Source organism: Nesoenas mayeri (assembly GCF_963082525.1).
Source record: "Nesoenas mayeri genome assembly, chromosome: 1".
Classification (NCBI taxonomy): Eukaryota; Metazoa; Chordata; class Aves; order Columbiformes; family Columbidae; genus Nesoenas; species Nesoenas mayeri.
Window position 1 is genome coordinate 150402647 of NC_137541.1, and position 20946 is coordinate 150423592.

General features: G+C 40.4%; 1 protein-coding gene across 1 annotated transcript in view; it reads left to right on the plus strand.

The window, feature by feature from the left end:
- Nucleotides 1-20946, plus strand: part of RASA3 (RAS p21 protein activator 3) — a 131382-nt gene that overhangs the window by 38916 nt on the left and 71520 nt on the right. Inside the window, exon 3 of the mRNA XM_080341798.1 lies at nt 10944-11047. Coding sequence (XP_080197924.1) covers nt 10944-11047 — 104 coding nt within the window. The remainder of the gene's footprint in view (nt 1-10943; nt 11048-20946) is intronic.

Sequence of the window (20946 nt, forward strand, 5' to 3'; positions counted from 1 at the left end):
ACAGTTAGGAATTTGCTATGTGTCTTGTTATTGCAAATAATTTACTTTGGGAAATAGCTCTAGACCCCACCCCAAACCCCTCAAAAATACCTAACCCATTTAAGAATGTGAGTCTGAGTAGCTTCAATGAGGTTTATTCCCCTAAGTCACTTTGTTTGTTCTCTTGCATAATTTTTTTGTCGTCTGAGTCTTTATTCCTCATCTCATATTCTGATGTAGTATGCTGGGGTCCATAATGGACACTTTAATTTCTTGAGGCATTTATATTGGCTAAACATAATTAGAATGTTTTTGAATGATGATGCTAACATTTCCCTGTCTGTAGTGTACCATATTAAAAAAAAAAAGTGAAAAAGCAGAGACTGATCTGTGTAATTCTTTTTAACAATAACTAACACTCAGTGTCCCTGAACTAGTTGTTTCTCTAAAAGTGACTTCAACTTATTTTAATTAATTCCTGAGTCAACCAGCTGTAGCCCCACTGCTCACAACTAGAAGTTGCACAGTGGGGGCTCTTTGCTCAGTGGTCATTAGTGCTTTCCAGGGGCGTGGGGGTATATGGGAATAGTTGATGTAATTTCCTTAGACTAATCCATGTATTTTTCTATTGAGAAAATAAACTCTTAGTGGTAGGAATAAGCAACAAGTGTAATTCCTTCAGTGGGAAAAATGCCATCTGTCTTTAGATACCATTATAAAGCTGAGGAGGTACACTGAGGCTGTGCAGAACTGGAAGGTTTCTGGTTTCCTGTGGAGCAAAGTTCTTTTCATTAATTGAGGTGAATTCAAAGGAGAGCAACACAATGATCAGAGATCTGCAAAACATAACCGATGAGGAAAGGTTAAAAGATTGGAATTGTTTAGCGGAGAGAAGAGGGATGAGAGTAGATATAACTATGTAAACATATTTTAAACCACAACAAGAACAGCAAAACCCCAGAAACAATGTGCCTCCCCTCCCCGCCCCCCCCCCCCCCAAAAAAAAAAAAAAAAAAAGGAGAAAATTGCTCTGTATGTCCAGTATGGATCTTGCAAGTAATAATGGACTTAAATTGCAGTGAGAAAGGAAGTTTAAGCTTTATTGTGGGGGGAAAAAAAAATACCTTCCTGTTAAGGATTCTGAAGAACTGGAGTAGATTGCCTTGGTTCTTCCATATTCACGGCTGAAGGCTTTTCATAGGTTCTGTATAATCAGTCCTGACTGTGGGATCTTCCTGCTTTGGAACAGTGGTGGACCAGATTAACTCTAAAAATACCTTTACAGTCTTATTTCTTTGACGCAAGGGTTGACTAAAAATTATCTCAGTTGTCGTTTCTTCTCCCAGTGAATTCTTGTCTTCAGTGGTAGTCTGCCTTCTCCCTCTGTGAGCTTCTGTTTGCAAATACTACTTTTGAAAAACTTGGTTCTTTGAAGTCCCTGAATATCCACTTATAGATTTTGATATAAACTAAATTTTGCATTTATCCATTAAGGTGTTTCTTTGTCCTTGTTTTGCCGTTGCATAAAAGAAAAGCAGACAAAAATCCCAAATACACGAATGGTAAACCTGAGATGTCTTCCCAGTCCGAGAGTAGGAATTGCTCTTATTTACTGAGGCACACTCAAACAGCTACCTAACCTTTTATGACTGTATTTACATCCATTAAAACAAGTTTAGAGATTCCCAGAGGAAGATGTTTTTCAAATGATTCCTGACCATACTGCAGTCCCCTATTGTTTTTTGCAAGACTCTGAGATGAGCACATAGCTGAGGAGCCAGTCATGCTGTTACATTCTTTAATGCTTGTTTGTAAATTGATTCAACTCACTGAGTAACCGTGAATTATCGGGCAGGCGAGGCTTATGTGCCCTAAGGCCCATGTAATTTGTGTGCAGCAGCGAAATACCTGCTTTCATGTGTGCTGTTTCTTTGCCAGGCGTTTACCAACATCATAGTGAAGCATGTGTTGGCTCCCTTTTCCTGAGGTATCACCGCTGCAATGTGCAATGATAGATGGGAGCAGGGATGTGAAGCTGGGTGAACGCATGATTTAAATAATCCAATTCTGTCTGAAAATCTGTGTGGCTGGCATTTAAGAGGGTGACATAGTCCTCGACTACAGTTTGAAGGGGAGAAAGCTGGCTCTGCTCTGTTGCGCATGCTGACTTTTCTGCTTCCTATCCTCTCATGGCTGACGTGGGCCTGGCTTGCTATAAATAAGTTTTTAGGATTGCCTGTATTTTCACTCCTACCAGTAACTCCCCCATCTTCCAGTTAGCTCAAAAAATATTTTCATGTAGTCTATGAAAAATAAGATGCTTTGTGTGAATGTCTGAATTGAAAGGTGTTGCATGTGCAGCCCTAGCACTACTGACTCTGAGATGATGTCTTTTCATTCAAATTTTCCTGGAGAAGCCTATCTTTTCCAGCATATCTGCATAAAATGACCTTTTTATCTGCGTGAAGAGGCTTATAATTAAAGTCATGCTGAAAGCACTGTCTTGTGTACTTGGGGAATTCAAGAAGTGCTTGTTTTTTTTCTGTTCTTTTACTCATTAGAGCTTCATTAAGCTTCTGCTAAGCACTGCAGAAATGTGTATTTTTTTTTTTCAAGCAGGCCTTCTGATGTAAAGCTTAAATGAAACTGGCAAATGGGAGAAAGGAAGCAGTTATCTTTCCTTTCCAGAGGAACTTGGATGAATGTCCAGTTCTGGCTTGCCTGGGATAACTATGTCAAAACCTTCAGATTCCAACTCATGATCTCCTGTGTTTTGTACTGGGACAGCGTAAGAAGTTACCTCCCTGAGCTCTGTTCCTAATCTTCTGCAACAGATTTTTATTTTATTAGGCTGTGGCAGAGGAATGAGAAGTCAGCTGAGAGCAGTAACCTCTGAAATCAACAAAACATGAATCATTCAAAACTCGAAGAACTAAACCAGCATATCCTGTCGCCCAGTCTGGTGCCTTTACCAGTGCTCTGAAGAGAATCTCTGAGTCTGATGCCCTTTATCCAAGTTTGCATCTCAAAAACTGAGGGCAGCCGGCATGGTGAATTTTAACTCCTCTGTTCAGCAGTCAGGTGTGACTCATAAATTACAATCAGGACTTTAAATCATTCCTGCCATCCAGCCTTTCTTGGCTTCTGTTAAACTAGGTGGTGGCACTGCTGCCACGCAGGGGAAGACTTTGAGGGCTGCTGTGAGGGTGACTTGGTAGGGTCTGACTGAAACGAGTCAAGGGTTATAACATGAGCAGACCGTTCTGTGAAACCACAGAGCAGTGTGAAAGGACTGTTTATATGGGGCAGTTCAAAGTCATCCAGCTTTTCTGGGGAGCTTTGGACAAGCACAGTGAAGGCGTGGGTTGCTCAGAGCAAGTTCTCTGGGTTCCCAGGAAGAGAATATTGAAATCTTCTAGGAGCACTGTTTTCATAAACTCCTTGGCACAAGCTTTGGTAAATTCTGAGAAGGTCACATGCAAGTCATAAGATATGAGGAAGAGGTCAGTTAGAGCCAGAATTTAATACACTTCTCAGTTTTGTATTTGTTGTTTAATATTTATATCACCACCATCCACTGAATAGAATTGGATCCATTTCCTATAACCTAGCAGAGATGTATGTGAACGGACCCATGTATTTTATGTCCTAAGGAACATATGAGATTTTTTTTTAAAATGCACAAACCTACAAATTTCTTTAGTTCTGAGCTGCAAGTACACAACTTGCCAATAATTTTGCCTATTAATTTCCTTTGCTGAACCAACTACTTAGCTTCTTCCATGAGGAGCTTCAAACTTCAGGCTCCACCATCCAGGGCTTCTTTCTAGCTACAGATCCTCCTGCGGATAAACTTTCTTCACTTGCATCAAATGTTTCCATTCACTTAAAGGGCAGTGTCAGCTGCAACAGGAAATCAAGGCAGCTTCTCAAATCATAGGTGAAGAATGGAAGGAATGTGACATCTCTAAATTTGTTTCAAGGATATGAATAAAGGCAAAAACTGTTGTATGTTAAGAATCAAATGGCTGACAGTGTGTGCTTTAGAGAGATGAGCCAAGTGTCTTGCGTCTGTGATTATTTAGTTCTCCACTATTTCACTGAGGAATTTTTCACGTGCTAAACATAGCAATCAAAGCCTGAATGAAACAGCAAATGAAGCCAGAGGCACTTTGCCCACCCCCAGTCTTTTTTTTTTGCTAGTCTGCTGTGAAGGTAACACTAAGAACTACAATTCTGCAGTGTGCATGTGAGTGAATAGTGACATGTGCTGTAAATTCATAGTTAAGGCTGTGTTCTCTTTAACAAGAGGTTGCTGTGTCTTTGTTTTAGTATTAGATCAGGTAACAAATTAAATCAGTAGCTCTCAGAACTTTCTCCAAGTAGTTCTACTGCCATACTTAATGTTGTTATTTTTTAATTCTAGTCTTACTTAAACCCTTTATTTTCCTTATGTTTGGAGTTCATGGCTGCAAAGTTAAACTTCTCTTGTGTTCTGATAACATCTTGGATGCAGGCCACTTCTCAAATTTTAAACACAAAGTTGTTTCCCATAGTTGGAGTGTTGCCAACATTAGCTGTTGTATCCGAGTTAGTTCCATTAGCTACTTCCATATTCTTACCTTGCCAGCTCACCTCCTTGAAATAACAGCTTTCCCCAGCCTGTAGGCTTTAAGTAGAGAGGCCTTGAGCTGGATGCTGTTGTGTGTTATGCTGTCTACGTGTTCTGTAGCTTCTCTCCTGCATGTTCTCAGCTCACTCCTTGCTGTCCTGGCTACCACAGCACCTGCCATCTCCTGCACTCCACTACATCTAAGCATGGCTTGGATTCCTAATATCAATAGACTTCCATTCTGAAACCACCCCAAACCTTTAAGGGAAAGGGATGAGTATGGGTACAACTTCAAACTGGTTGGGGTATTATTGAAGGCAAGGGCTGTGTGGTTGTATAGAGAACTAATATGACCGGGAAGGTTGCCAGGAAGGGAAGCAAGACTTAATGGAAGGAGGAGAATTGAAGTGAGCCTTGAGACCCAAGGCGAGGTTGTGAATGAGAGCGTTTATCCACACAAAAAGCTACCCGTGTGAGTGAAGTAACAATTGTCGGTGTTGTAGGCTGCTTTGAGTGATTTAAAAAAAAAAAAAAGTAAATGCAGCTGTAATGTGACTTTTGTTATTTGTGTGTGTCGTCTTACAGAATATTTTAGGAGGTGATTAGGGGCCAAACGGCTGCTGCTTAAAGTTATCATAATCCCTGTAAGCCTCATTGAGCCAAACCAGCAACTGTCAAGTGAGGATGATAACTATAGCTAGTGTGTCTGTCTCTCTCTTCAGAGCATAGGGTTGGGAAAAGGCACGCTGCTTTATTTTTTCTCTGTGTAGTAGGGGTGGTTGTGGCTGTAACACAGCCTTGTCCATCTGGGTGTCTGCACAGTGACATGAGGAAGAATTTGCTTAGTCTCAGTGGATGCCTGGAAGACTGCAACCTGTGCTCTTAACAGTGGCCATGAGTGGTATGTTTGGATTTAGATGTTGCCTGTGGGCCATATACTTCCTGCTACTGTGTGTCCTCTGCCAAATCTGTGCTTCAAATATAATACAAGGTGTTTTTAATAAATTGTGTAAGGAAGCTACCATGACATCTGCCAACTTTGGCTCTTGCAGAGCCTGTCTTATTTGCCTGTTATCTTGTAGCTCTGTGTCTAGTAGGAGACTGAAATCTATTCAGATTTTGTTTGGCTTGCTCTATCTGTTTTGAATAAACCTTCTATTCTCTACCCCACTCCCTTTAAATACTCTGCAAAGCATAGTATAAGATGTATTAGCCAAGTAGTAGAAAAAGCTTAGTAGTAGAAACAAACAAGTGTACTCCTTTGTACAGACTGATTTTGCTTCCAGCTCACATGGCGATGTGAACTTTGTTCTTCAGTTCATGCAACAGGATGAATCCAGTATTTCTAAACGTTTTAAAATAGTCAGAGGATGTGGAGTTGTGTGTGGCATATTAATAGTCCTTACTTTCAATCACAAAAGCAGTTTAAGGGGAAAAAAAAATCCATACACAAAGAATTCTGGTTTGAAAAGTTTCATTATTATTCATCATGCAATGCTTTCACTTCATCCACTGAAGTGCTGGTGCCAAAACAAAAACAAAACTGCTTTAGCGAATCTTAAGTATTGAGAAAGAAGTACAAGGTTTTGCAACGCAGACTGAAACTAAAGAAATGTTTCTACACTGAGATTTGTTTTATGAAGTCTCTTCCTCTCTGTTAATATTATTTGTGATGATTTCAGTACAGAATTAAAGTTGCAAGTATGCCTCTGGATTTTAGTAAAACATACAAAAGTAAACAAATTTTGAACCTTGTATAAGGGAAGAATTTCCCATTTATCGTGTTTGAAATAACGATTCTCATCCTTATTTGCTTTCATTCCACTTGATCTACACAGCAATTTTTTTCTCTTCTTCCCTGAGTTCTAAAAATATCCATTGCCAAAACACACATTAGAAGAGATTCAAAAATAGATACCTTGAAATGAGAAGGGCTCCAAGTTGGATAGCTGTGAGTGAAACAATACCTAGAGGGAGCTTTTTGGTTTTGATTTCCTGGTATTCCTGCTCCCATGAGCATTGAGAACAAGCAAGTTTTTTATAAGGGGGGAGTATGCCTGAAGATTCAAATCTGTTGCACTATTCTTTATGCTTTTACTTGAATTTTTTTTGTTTGTTTTTGTTTTTGAATCTCTTGTTACAACAGCTGTGGAAGCATCCTAGGGATAGTGTCCTGAACAGGGATTGGTTGGTGTATGTGTTGGTGGTAGGGGCTGTATAAAGGCCGTGCAGTAAAAGAGCCCCATGCTTCCTGAGAATAGGGCAGCTGAGGTGGAGCTTCCATCCTTCAGAGCATAGCAAGGTGATGGGTATGCACTAGAAAAGACATGAGAAAGGGATGTGAAGTGAGGGTATGTGGAATAGAAGGCTACAGAGTCAGGCCCTTGTGTGCTTGAAAGCTTGGAGCAAGGATTTAAAAATTGATATGGGTCTGTCTTTGTAGTTTTTAGTCCCAACAGGAAAATGGAAGAGAGTGACTTAGGAGCAAGCCCTATTTCATAACTAAACAGTAGTTGATTCCTGCACTGCTACTCTTCTCATCACTGTGATACCAAAGCTAAAAATAAGCTAATAAAACTGTTCTAAATTTAGTAGTCGTTACTGATGAAGCTTGGTTTGAAAATGGTTTTACATTGAGCTTGGAAGGAGCTGAATTGCATTTGTTCTGCTCTTGGCTTTCCCCCTCTGAGATCCTGTACCCCTCGTAGATTCACAACCTCTCATCATCCATGTTGTAGGAAAATAGGAAATGCTGTGGCAGATGCACTCATCCCCAACAACTGCATTCTTAATATAAGCAAGCAGATTTCCAATACAAATGCACTCACTCTGCACTGGATAATTTGCCAGCAAAGCATTTACAGTGTAGGTCCACTGTTTCTGTCCTTGTAAGATCCTGCTCTCAGCAGTTATATCCCATCATTTGTTTGAAGTCCAGAAGAGTCTGAAACAGTGACAACACTGGTCTTGTCCATGCCCTTCTGTTGTGACCACACTAATCTGAAGGCTCTCATTATTTCTCCTCCTCTTTGAATGACTAAATTTTTTTCTGAGCATAGGGTTGGTTAATCTACGGGGAAAGCTTAACTCAAAACGTGGAAGTTGAATCTGAACTCATTGGTTCGGAAAGATTCCTGAGTTTTCAGCCAGGCTAGTTCTAGTATTTGTTTTGGAGGATCTTGTCAGACTCAAGGGCTGTGTAGGCGGATGCTGCTGCTTTTTATTAATTGCTATGTCAAAATAAAAGTACTCACTGAAGCCCCATCAGACTAATTCTGTCCTTTGGGAGAGAGGGGACATTGAGGGAGGGATTTAGCATGTTCTTTTGGAAAAAACATGCTGGAGCCCTGGGGCTCGTGCTCAAGATAAGTTAGCTTGGGAAATCATGGGGTTTGACTGCTGTGACCTATTGCTCTTCAGGTCTGGGCGTGAGACAAAGCGAGTACTGTTCTGAAGAGAGATACATGGAGGAAAAGCACACATTTAAGTGGAAGCTGGAAGCATTTGTGGCTACTTTAGATTCCTTCAGAAAGTAGGTACGGTTTCTGCAGAGCTACACAAGGTTGGGGCAGGGAGATATAAGATTTGTCTTGATGCTTACATACCCTTGCAGTTAAAACTTTGCTGGCAAATTATCCAGTGCAGAGTGAGTGCATTTGTATTGGAAATCTGCTTGCTTATATTAAGAATGCAGTTGTTGGGGATGAGTGCATCTGCCACAGCAGTGTACCTCTGGGGTGCTACCTGGGTGATGAGAGGTTGTGAATCTACGAGGGGTACAGGATCTCAGAGGGGGAAAGCCAAGAGCAGAACAAAGCTTCACTTCTGTCTGCAGCGGCCACAAATAATGTATCCCATGAAGACTGCCAGCCAGCAGGCACTGCTTAAAATAATAAGCCTTGTGCCTAAAAAAATCACTAGATGTGATCCCTGCATGGCTAAGTCAGCCTTCATAGCATTTCTTGTGTTAATCAGTCTCTTTCTGATACCATGTGTTGGACTAGATGATTCCTGTTGTCCACTCTGCTTTTCTGAATCTCCTGTCTGTTATGCTGTGGTGTGGTCTTAGTTATCTTCTGCCTCCCACCACCAGCAGTGACAAGCATTAATAGGAGACTTGCAAAGGCCTCAGTTGTTGTTGCTTCCCTGCTCTTTCCCCCAGAATCAGCTGAGCTGAACTGAAGTATGCTCAGTGTAAGTCACACTTTGTATTTACTTTGTCTTTAGACTTCCAGTATGCTGAAGCTTCCCTTGTATTCTTGATAGAGGATTAGGTATATAATCCGCAGTTCGTTAAGTGTCATTTCATTCTAAGGTCATTAGTGAGTAAATTCATCTGTCATGTTCTTCCAGGAGAAAGGACAATTTTATGGCTGAACAGAGTATTAGGGCTCGGAATGATGCAAGTGTTTTGCATGTATAATGCACTAGATATTTGGGCAATGTTTATGCATTCGTGTAGCCCCCTTGGGTTAAGATTGTGAGTGGAAAAATTGGACCAAGCGATGTGCACAGAGTGAGGACCTTGGGGCTGCCAGCAGAAGTGTGTTTGCTAGGACAATCAGGTAGTTTCTGGTTTGGTAGAAGCTGCTTGTACTGAAGAACTTGGGTATTTTGTGCCTGAAGCAGCGGCTGCTGAATTCGTGATTACACATAAAACCTTTCAGAGCAGAATGGGTCAAGAACACACAACCAAGAGGGCTGAATTGGAGGGAACAGTTGGGACAAACAGTCAAACCAGCTGCCATTTCCAGCTGTTAGAGTTTATTTTCATCTGCCTTCACAATAGGGATGACTGAGTGTGGCTCACGTTGGTTGCCATAACTTACAGCTGGATGCATTTTTTTTCAAGGAATAAGAAACCATTTCAGTGGTGGAAGTTTAACCTGTGGGTATGCCTTGGGCTTCCTTGTTTATCCAATATGCATTCTTCTACATGGCTAGTGGAGTAGTGACTTAAATAATCTTCTTAATGAATGTTGAGTGATGTCTCTGGGGTTCTTGAAATTAATGTGGCATATTCTCTTCCAACACAAGAGTGGTTAGCTAATTTGCAGTGCCTGTGTGTTTTGAGTGAGATTTGTCAGCTAGCTTTTGAGGGAATGTGGCAGGGAGGGAGTATATCTTTACTGCAGGCAAAAATATACGCAAAAGTATATGGTGATGTAAAATATCCTGAAAGAAGCCAAGGGAATGACCTCTTGTGACAAAATGCTGGAAAACTGAAAGTTAATGCATGGAACTATTAATATTTTATGATAATTTTTAATATAAAAAGCCTTTAATAATTATTAAAGCTATAGCACAATTCCGTCTCTCTCTTTTGTGCTTATCCAAGACAATAACTAGGTCTGCGTTTAAAAGGGGAAGAAAAATAGATGCTGGCTTTTGGCCTGTTGGAATTAGATTTATTTTTAAGTCTATATCTGCAGTGCTTGCTGTATTTGTCCATATGACTCAAATTGCATCCACCGATTTAGATCTAATGAAGCATGAGTGACTTGGAATGAAGAATCTGTGTAAAATGGTAGACCTGTCAATGAATAAATAATGTTGATGGATGCTTATAGTTCTTAAGAGTAAATCCTTAACCATATAATTGGATAGAGAAAAACTGAAAGGTTTGCTGTTAGGTGTCTGAGTTTTTCTTTTTTTCCATTTAAATTGACAGGATCCAAAGAAAGCCCCTTAAGTCTCTAAAGAGCTTTTCATGCTGAGATAGTATTTTTTTCTTTTAAATCTGGTCTTAATGTAAGAAAACTTATTCTATACAGTTCCAGTAAGCAAAAATAGATATATAGCGCTGCCAGGTAACAAGCATTGTGTCAGCTCCGAGGCTTAGTTACCGTCAGTTGACTGAATCTGACTTTAAATAAGAAACTTTGAAGGGGATGAGAAAAGAGACAATAGCCGTAGGCACTTCATTTTAAATAAACCAAATCCTTTAAAAAATAAATTAATAAATATATATGCCCTGAACCACACTGTATTTTGGTCATCCTGGTTTTTGTGATCTATGTCGTAATGGTGTATTGTAAGCACTCTTCAAGGCACTCCGTGTTAAAAAATCATGTGGTCTCTGCCCTCTTTGTTTAGGGACACTTGTTCTCCAGATAAAAAGAAGTATCTCTTCTCTTTTGCCCATTAAGAAATTTTGTTCTATGAGCATTTAAGATAGGAAGAGTCAAAGTGGAACAGTGCTTGAAGGTGCTTCATGGGCAGGAGAGACCATCACAGTACACAGTGATATTCTAGAGGTAAAGTATAAGCAAACTGACTCCTTCAGGATACCAACACTAATTTCTTTTTTTGTGTGTGTGTGTTTATGTGTATGTTATTTTTTTTTACCCAGCCCCTTCTATGGAGAAGACTTTTACTGTGAAATTCCTCGGACCTTTCGCCATCTGTCATTTTATATTTTTGACAGAGATGTTTTTCGAAGGGATTCCATCATAGGTATGTGTTCATAAATTATTGTTTTCTTTATAGCTTACTTCTCTTGGATTTTAACTGTTAGATTGTATGTAGTCTTTTGAGTTGGGGCCTTAATAAGACTGACAATGACAGTGGTAAGTACTGCTCAGTATTGTCCTTTTTTTGTCAAGTGACAAAAATGCTTTCAGTATTACATTAAAAAGGCTGGGAGATAAATGCTGTCTGTTATGATAGCAAATGCAGAGTGCAGTTTAACTGAAATAGGCAATAAAACCTTGTTTAAATGTTGGCAACATGATTTGTTACTGCATTTTCTTTTTCTAAATGCAAGGCCTTTTGTGTGGCAGTTTTTCAGGGCTCATTACACTTACTTGCATGCAATAATGTTGAACTATGACTACCTTAATGACATGCGGAGTAATAGCTATTGGTCATAGGTACCCACAGTACAATGATGACAGAATTTTATAGAGAGTACCAAAGCAAGCTATTGCCTGCAGTATAACTCTGTAAGCCTCTCAGTGCCTGCTTCACATGGCGAGACCTCTGCTTTTCCAGATATTATTTGCTATGCATTTCACCTGCAGTAAATTGCATGATGTTCCATTTATCTCTTCAGGGATAAAAATCTTGTAAAAGCCCATTTGTTATTGAGGGGAAAAGTTTCCACTTTAAGTTATTTTAGCTGTTGGAACCTTTTTTTAAATTTTTTTTTTTCAATTTTTCATCTCTTTCTTCTGAAATAATTCTGCATGACTACCATTTTTCTATTTCCAGTATAACATTGAATATAGCTATCAATAAGGTGTGTATGTCTTGACAGACTGTAGTGAGGAAGTTATCTGATGTTGAGCAAGTTTGTATAATGCTGTAAAATGCATTATGGTAAAGCAGACAGAGTGGCAGTGCAGATCTCTTTACTAGTTTATCAGTCACTAGCTCGCTCTTTATTGTTTTATATATGAGCCACGAAACTGGGTAGTCATTTTCTTTATGTCCCTTACTGAGCTCATGTGTACAGCATCTGGCAATCCAACATCCTGGGGAGGAGGGGGCCAGTTTCTGATTTTTGAGTGAGTTTTCGGAAAGCTTTTTTGGTCTCTCTAATCTCTAGCTTCCCCTCCCCCCCCCCCGCCCCACAATGTGTTAGTAATTCTCCTTTCCTTCAACTGATGAGTTTTTCCATTGTTGAAATTACCTCATCTGATCTCCTGTATGTCACTGGTTTTCTGTGCCTGCAGTGACCTAGGAACAGGCCACAGACTGGGGTTTGTTTTGTTTTTGTTTTTTTCTTACTCAGGGCTTCACTCACTCTCTTGGAATAAGGGTCTCTGAACACTTAACACAAGCCAGACCCATGAAATCTCAGATAGAGAAGTGCAAATTGTTTTCTCCATGTTTCTTAAGTTCCTGTTTTAATAATCAAGCTCTGGCATTGGATGGGAATTCTTCGGGAGCTGCTAGAATAATCTTGTCTTAAAGGTTCTGGTAGCAGCTTGTGAGAAGGACTTGGAGAAGATACAAAGAGACTTTTGTTTGGATGCTCGAATGATTGATCAGGTTTCTATTATTCACTGCCTCTTCAGGAAACTGCAACATTGATTTTGTTGTTGTTTTTTGTTTGGTTGGTTTTGGTTGTGTGTTTTTTTCTTTTTTTTTTTGCGTTGCAGAATCCATAGGTAGGCAGACTCGTGTGTTACTATATTGATGTACCGCTAAAAGTCAAAACTCCAGTGTTACCTCTCTCCATTGTCATTTTTATAGTGCATATTAGCTGTTGCAGTCTTGAGGTTTCCTCTCTCCCCCCTTCTGTTCCCCTCCCTCCTTATCACAGGTGTATTTTGAAGAGCGTTTCAAAGATGTGGAAGTGTGATAAATAGCAATGGCGAGAAGAAAGAAATCCAGAATTACTGTCACTTTGAGAACAACTCTTAAGTTCTGGTTGTAATAGGAAAATGTTCTGTAAAGAGAACAGAGCTCTGGAGTAACTGCATGTGGTTATTTTCAGTAGTTCCTATTGAACAGGAGTCAGCAGCAGCAAAACTAAGCAGTGGAGTTTTTCTGAGAAAGGGAATGCTTTCATTGGAACAAAGTCTGTCATATTTAAGAGGAATAGCTGCTCTGTGTGTATCTTCAGTCTTAGGAGACCTTTTCTTGAAGCAGCTTGAGCAAGAGAGTTTTGGAAGAGGTCCCTACTGAATAAGTTTGGTCAGAGTTCTACTAGAATAAGCTCTTTTCCACTGAACCACTGAATTCTGTGAATAGGGGCCCTTTGTTTGCATTACAGAGATCGCTTGTTATATTATGTCATCATGAGACACTTCTGCTGAAGGAAATGTGGTTACCCGTGATCGTCCACCAATGAACTTTCACAGAGAAGGGAGTTGGGGGTTGTGTCTTCCATCCAGGGACACTAAGTTCAGATATTACTGAGCTCATGAATTTTCTTGTTTCCTGTGTGACCTGCTATGTTTAAGACATCTGTTTGCATTGTTTGTTGGGCTGGTTTTGCGGGAGTTTTGAGGCAGAGAGAACATGGAGTGCATGTGTGTCAAAATGATGAGAATTTGGCAAGTAGCTTTTCTATGAAGATGGCTGGCTGGCAGAGTTCCTTTTGAATCACTGTTTAGTGTTGCCAGAACTTTCTCTTGGTGTTGTAATATTGATTTCCAGGGTGACTGGGGCTCAGGGTAGGCATGCTTTTGTTTATTCAAATATGAAATACAAGTTTGGGATGGTAAATTCTTCAACATCCGAAATGCAACTCTGTGTGTGACAGATGAGAATTCTTAAGCCACCAAAAGCGGAAGGAGTGGGAGCATGAAAATGAAAAACAAGAACCCCCTGAAACCTCTGACAGAAACTTCCGAGGAGAACCAAACAAATTCAGAAACTGGAACACATGGGTAGCAGATATGTTTTGAAACATAATGTAGTATTTTGGCATACAGGATGGGAGAATTGGGCAGATAAACATATCTTTGAGTTTGCATGTTTGTTTATTACATTTGCATTTTCCTAATTGTAATTTGCTCAGTCATGTGGGATTTTGTTAGCTAAACGGATAAAACTCTTGAACAACTGTGTCTTGGATGCTGGTTGAAATGAAGATTATGAAGAAAATACAGAGTTCAGTTGATCTGAATTATGATTTGGTGTGTGTGGTTTTTTGATAAAATGTAGCAAATATACATTTATTGTGGAAATAATATTAATCTTAAGTTGTTTAATTGATATTGTGTATCTTGACTGTTATTGGCTAGAGTTTATGAACTGATTTATATAGTATGTTCAGATGCTTTGAGTAGGAAAGGCACTACTGAACGTAATGGTAAATTCTGCGTAAAACTAGTTTGGAGTAGTAAGGTCAATTTGATGGAACATGTCTGTATAATACATAGGTTAGCTTATTTCCAGCTAGTTGTTAAGATGAGAAAAACATTGAAGAGATGGGGAAAAACTGTCAATTGGTACCTCTTCAGTAGTAATGGGAAAAAAAGATATCTCTGACTAGATGCAGAAGAAGAAACATTAGTGTAGTAGTGCTACTAAATAAGGCAAATGTAAATATATGTTCTTTAATGATTGTTTTTATATTTAGTTTTTAGCTTTTTAGAAATGTTGAATGAGGCAAGCTATGCCAATACAAGACCAAAGGCTTTTCTCACTCTTTAGTAATTGAGCTAGATCTAGTGAAGAAAACCAGCTCCATGCTGTGCCCTGAGCTGGTGTTCTAGGTGTATAGTAAACAGTTCAGCCTGCCAGGCTGGGACCTTGAACATATAGATCAGTTAAAAAACAGGAAATGTGCCACACCAAGACATTTAACACTGCACTGAGAGAATAGTTAATATCATATCCCCTTCACTGACAAGTACACAATTATTTATCCTCTACTTAAATTGCAAATCATGTTCGTTTGTTCTCCCTTCCCCCCAGCACTTAATTTGTTTTGCTAACACGTGCCAGTAACTGACCTGCTAACATCTGTGTTAAGCAGGAACCTGAACAGAACAAAATGTACCCCCTGTGAAGTTTTGAGATGAAGAAGTAAATTCAGTTTATCAAATCTTGGCCCCTGTACTGCACTAGGGAATATGAACTTTCCTGTCTAAGTTTGCGGTACTCCTGACTGAGACGGAGGCTTGATTAGGGGTGCTGATGGGGATGGAATGGCACTGAACAAAGCGCATATGAGAATGTCTAAGCTTGCCAATAATGGAGCAGAAAGCCATTGAGAAGAAGGCTAGCAAGTGATTCTTAACTGCTGTAAGTCACCTTCATAGAGGTTATTAGGTGTGTTCTACAACAAATTGAAACCCTTGTGGCCATTGTATTCTGGCAGGTTGTAACTTTCTTCCTGCCTAGTACTAGATGAGCTGAAGTGAAGTCAATCAAACAAATTTGCCTTTGGAGGTTATTAACTACTCTCGACTAAAGTAGATGAAACTAAATCATAGCTCATGGGTGCTCTCACAGAATGAAAACACCCTGGAATTGAAAGTTGCTTGATGTGACCATGACTTTGTTAATGACTACTAAAGCCGAGGAGGTGTGTTTTCAGAATTGCCACCCTTTATCACCAAACATCTAAACAAACCATCTGCTATTATTAGGTAATTGTTGCCAAATGTATCTGAAGCATCACCTTTTGATTATTTTTAACTTGGTTTGATTATTATTAAATTTGTTTACTGTTGCTGTGATTGTACTGTTGGATGACATGGGAATAATAGTTACTCAGTATGGTATAAATATAGCTACTAATGAAATAAAGGAAACAGATGACTCTGTCCCACGAATCTTGAGAAACTATAAACTAGAATTGTCCTGAGAAGATTCTCTACAGTTGCGTAGAAGGCCTAAAATAAATACTTTCTGCATAGAGTAAATTGTTGAGATGCACTCACAATGTATTTTAACATAACGGATGGTCACAAAAGCAAGAAAACAAAGTTGAGCTTTAAAAAATACTTATTTTTCCTTTTTCCTCCTACAAGTACACATACTATAAACAAAACTACTGAGCATAATGTGGTAGAACCTTGACTGTCCTTTTGTGCAACCCTCCTCTTTTACCAAATGACAGTGTTAATACTATCTGTATTTGGAATATCACTATAGATCCATCCTCCCAGCTCACCTCTGGTTGCTATAGTTTGAGCTGGGCTTTCTGTGTTTTTTGCAGTACTCGACTTATCTCAGCACTAGCAGATGTTAAACATTCTCTGTCTGGTTTATGCCTCACTTGAACTAAGCAAAGACTGACTGTGAAGAAGGTGCAGCAGCGGTAGCTTCTGGTAGCAGAAACTGGAAGGGGCTGGTGCTGGAGGGGATGAAGGAGATGGTTATGCAGCGCAGGCAGCGTGCTCAGGGTCTTGGTGCCTGCTGTAAGGCAGTGACTGCAAGGCTAGGTTTTAGGACTACTCTCCCATTGTAACCAGCCAAAGGGCTATATACTACCTTTCTCAAATGTATGGATATTTTAAGGGCCCATATAGCAGAGACTTGATACCACAGGTGTGGTTGGGTACTTCTGTTTGTTTGTTTTATCAGGAAGGGGGAGTAGAAGTAGATGTAAGCCAGACAAGATCTTCAGGATTATGGCTAGCAAAACTACTGTAATAGAGGATAGTCCATGGAATGCTACAGCTTTCTACTTTTAAGTATAGAAGCTATGTCTTATCAACAGCCTAATTTTTTCTGTCTTGTTATCCAAGATAAATAGCACCAAGGGGAAAAATGGCTTTCGTAAGTGATAGTTTTATTATATTTGGACTAGTTGTTCATAAACCAAACAAAACTGGGGTCATGAATACAGCACACCTCATTGCTCTGTGTAGGATGTACAGCTGCTGTGCTTGAAGTGTTCTGCCATTGTCACCACTAATTCTTACCCATGGCAGCAGATGGTCGTGTAGTGCTTGTGCTTCGTGGTGCACTGCACAGGAGCCAGGAGGGAGCCATTCTGCTGCTTCCAAGGCTCTGAAGCCTTATGTTTGCCCTAATTCTCATCCTTTCCAATCCTTGAGTAGGGAGATTGCTCTTTTTTTTTTTTTTTTTTTTTTTGCCCCCCCAATCTTTTTCCATGTTATGGGATGTGTGAGAGAATTTGTGCTGTTCCTGAACAAGGCAGGTATCTAGCCCTTTTTTGCATTGCAAAGTTTCTGTACTTTTATTAGATGATAAATAACCTTTCATATAGATAACTATAGAATTCCAGGTAGTCTGGAACAGTAATGGTGCTTCTTGGTCAGAGACTTCAAAGTGATTGAAGTTTTGTTAGGTTTTCAGAGCCTAAAATGTTGCTTAAAATTGATTCTGATTTACCTTTAGTCTTTCCAGCCATCACCAGTGACTCCCCTTGTGTGCCTTCATATTGGCTATTTTAAATTATTTCACTGATATAGTATGTCTGTGCACTTAATATACTAGCTTGAAGCAACTTCTGAACTAGCCTCCCTGCCCTTTTACTGCCTAATATTGTAGCACATAGGAGGCAAAGTAGTCTTTGCTCAGAGCTGAGAAAAGACGGAATTAATTAGGCATTTGGGGCCTTAATTTAGCATGTGACTCAGACCTAACCCTCTGCTATAAATCAGCTATACTGCAGTCAGTGTTAATGGAGGGTGTTGTATTAAAAAATATTACATTATATTGCTTCAGCTCACTTGGCGGCTATATGCAAAGTTCTGTGGTTTTCACTGTGCAGTATTCCAAGATAAAGGTAACTTAAAGAGACGATATAAGAGCTCCTGAAATGCTCTGTTTTTAGGGTTCTGTAAAATAACTGCTCAGTCATTTTTCAGGTAGAGCCTATTGCTCTTTTAAAATCACATACTCCTGTCCTATTACTGTCTGGACTTCTTTTCTGGTAAAGGAATGTATCTTCTACAAATCTAGCATCTGACATAGATATTCACATATCTTAGCTGTGAGGTAAACACTCTGCAAACTGGCAAATGAGTATTAAAAGGTGAGATATAATCCATAAACTGGTGCCTAATCCTTTTTGTCACCAACAGGTAATCCAGACTGAAAGTAGTTGTGACTGGATGGAGAATGCTTGTGCCAAAGTATCAACTCTGTTAGTCTTTGTATGGAAATGTTAGACCCTGTATTAACAAGCCCAGGCATGTCTGAGGCCAAGTTAATGGGCTGCAGTGGCTTGTTGGGGAAGAGCTTTTGAAACTCCAGTGAGGGATGAGGTTCTGGCACTGAGGGTGTGGTGCTGCCGCAAACACTTTGCCAAGGGATGTAGCCAGAAATCCCTGCCCATCTCTGTTGCATATTTCTGCCTCTGTGCCCAAACTATTGACCTTCTGCTATCTCTGATCTTCCAGGTGTGTTAATGTGACTCTCGAGTGGGGAAACTGTAAAACAGGTCAGTTGAAATGAACTGTGTGTTAAAAATGCCAATAAAACCCACACGTGACCTCCTGAAACTTATTTTTTTCCTCTCTTCTCCTCCTCCAGAATGTTTATTTTCATTGTTTGGTGGTTTTAGTTTGGATAGGCTTCCTCAGCAGTTTGAGAACAGCATGCCGTAGGGACAGGGGTGCATGGGTGGGGAACGTAGGAGGCTTTTAAATCAGTTTGCACCAGAAATATAAAAGTGGAATTTACCCTCTTAGGACCATTCAGGCCCTAGGTAGAACTTCATTCATCTGTGAGCTGGTTGCATGTTTGAAATAATAGGTTGTTGGTAGATTGTTTTTTCCCCTAAAGAGAGATTCATGGAAGGGGTCAGGTGTGGCATGTCACATCCTTGTTTTGAACCCAGGGCTTAGGATTTAAATGTGCCAGTGGAGATTTGTCCAGTCTGAACTAGGGAGGCACAGGGAAATTCCTGTCTAAATGGGTGAAAAACATGCAGGAGTGTGTGGAGTTTTCCTACCCTCCCCTAACCTGAGGCTGGGAAAGAAATCAGTTCAGATGGGAAGAATGCTTTTACCTTATTGTTGCTGATGTTATTGCTGAGCATCTAACTCTTAAAAATGTAACTTAACTAAATATTTTATTTACACCTTACACTGTTCAGCATGTTCTGCTGTTTCCTGCCTCCTCCTCTGCAGTGTCTAAAAGCTTAAACAGACCCAAACTCTGCAACCTGGGGCGGCTCTGAGGAAACCAGCGGGAGTGACTGTGTGCCTCAGGTGCAGCTTTTGGAGTCACTCCTACTGCCTGGCAGCCACCCAGGTCTTGAGAAAGAGCACAGGACAATTGGCTCAGATTTGGGAGTGTGTGCTGAAGAACCACAAAGAGGAAAACGTCCTGTAAATAAGCAGTGGGAAACCTTTCTGACCCCTTGTGTTAGGTTTATCTTCAAGGAGAGTTGTAGGTCATTATTGTTTAGTGTCGGGTCAAATGGCAGGTGCCAACAGCTTGTGATTATTGGCATAGATTTAAGCTAGTTCTGGTGAGGCTAGAAGTTGTTTGAGCCAGGTCAGAGGTGGGTCAGCTGGTGGCAGAGCACTGCCTATATAGAGGGGGGCAGGACCTGACCCTGCCCAGCACCTGCACTGTGCTTTACCTGGGCCTGGAGGAGGAGGAGTGTAGGCTGGGTGAGCATATGGACATGGCCCATGCAGTTGAAGAGGTATAAATAGAAATTGTGCAGGGTGCTCCTGTGCACAGAGAATTGTTTAATAGGGCAGATCAAATAATCTGCCTATCAGTAATATACCTTTGTGTATGTTTAGACTAGCCAAAGTGTAGGCCGTTTTATTACTCTCTATTCCTCCCCTAGCCCATTTTTTTCTCTAGTAGATTTTTCTCCTTTGTAGATCATTTGGTATGCAGTGAAAAACCCTGGATTCCAGCCAACACAGTCAATAAGTTTCACTCATTAATAAGACTTGCTTGTGTGCAGAGCAAACAGTGCTGTTCAAACAGTTTCCTAATCAAAACAATTGTACAACTATGTTAACCCTCGTGGAGCTGGAGGCATGTACCGTTGCCTCCAAACACCTTGTGTTGAAACTCTGCACTGACTGTGCAGTCAGACCAGCCTGAGTTATCTTACCATCCTTGATGTCAAGAGCAGTGGAACCCCATGCTGAAAGCAGGGACGCTGATAATGCCGTTTATGCTTGTTGATGTTGTTGAAATAGTCCTTCGGTTTCTGCAAGGACATTCTCTGCATGGGAGGTGACTGTGAGTGAGACAGATTGAAAGATATGGGTGACGGTGTTTGGGAAGTGCATGCTACGCTGCAGCTGCAGCCGGTTGGAGGATTTCTTCAAGAGATTAAAGGGTACAGTGAGGATAGCGAGCAGTGAAAGTAAACAATTTCAAGTGAGGTCCAAAGCAATTATTGGAAGGTTATGTGTTTAAATACCTTCCTCTCTCAAAGTGTTTTAGAGAAGCTAGGTTGCCCACAAACTGCTGTGGCTGGAGAGTAGAAGTAGAAGCTTTGAAAATACACAGCCATCATTGCAGAGATTCCCAGCAGCATAATTTAGCCTCTCTCTTCAGTGCAGTTCTACTGTCTTATTTTCTCTTTCTGCCATATTATTTTGTAAGTTTGTGTAATTACTGCTTTTCTAAGAAACTTCAAGTTGCTTGCTCTGCACATCTAATAAAGAGCCTGGTAATGAATCTGCCTCATTAATCTCTTTAGTGATTACCAGATCCATGTCCTGGCAACTATTAAAAGGACAAGCAGGGGGGAGGAGAGCACTGAGGGCAGAATGAGCAAAACTTGAGAGTAATGGGTCAGCAGGTCTGTGGAAGCCAGAGCAGAAGCTCTGGTGGATACTGTGGAGGGCAGCTATGGAAGGATGGCTGAGTAGTTTAGAAACTGGGACTGGAAATCTGGAAACTGTCACCAGAAGCAGCCCAAGGGTGACAGAAGAATGCAGCAGCAGCTTCAGCAGTGTAAATGAAGCAGCCCAGCAAACAGGAGGGCTGGGTGGAGC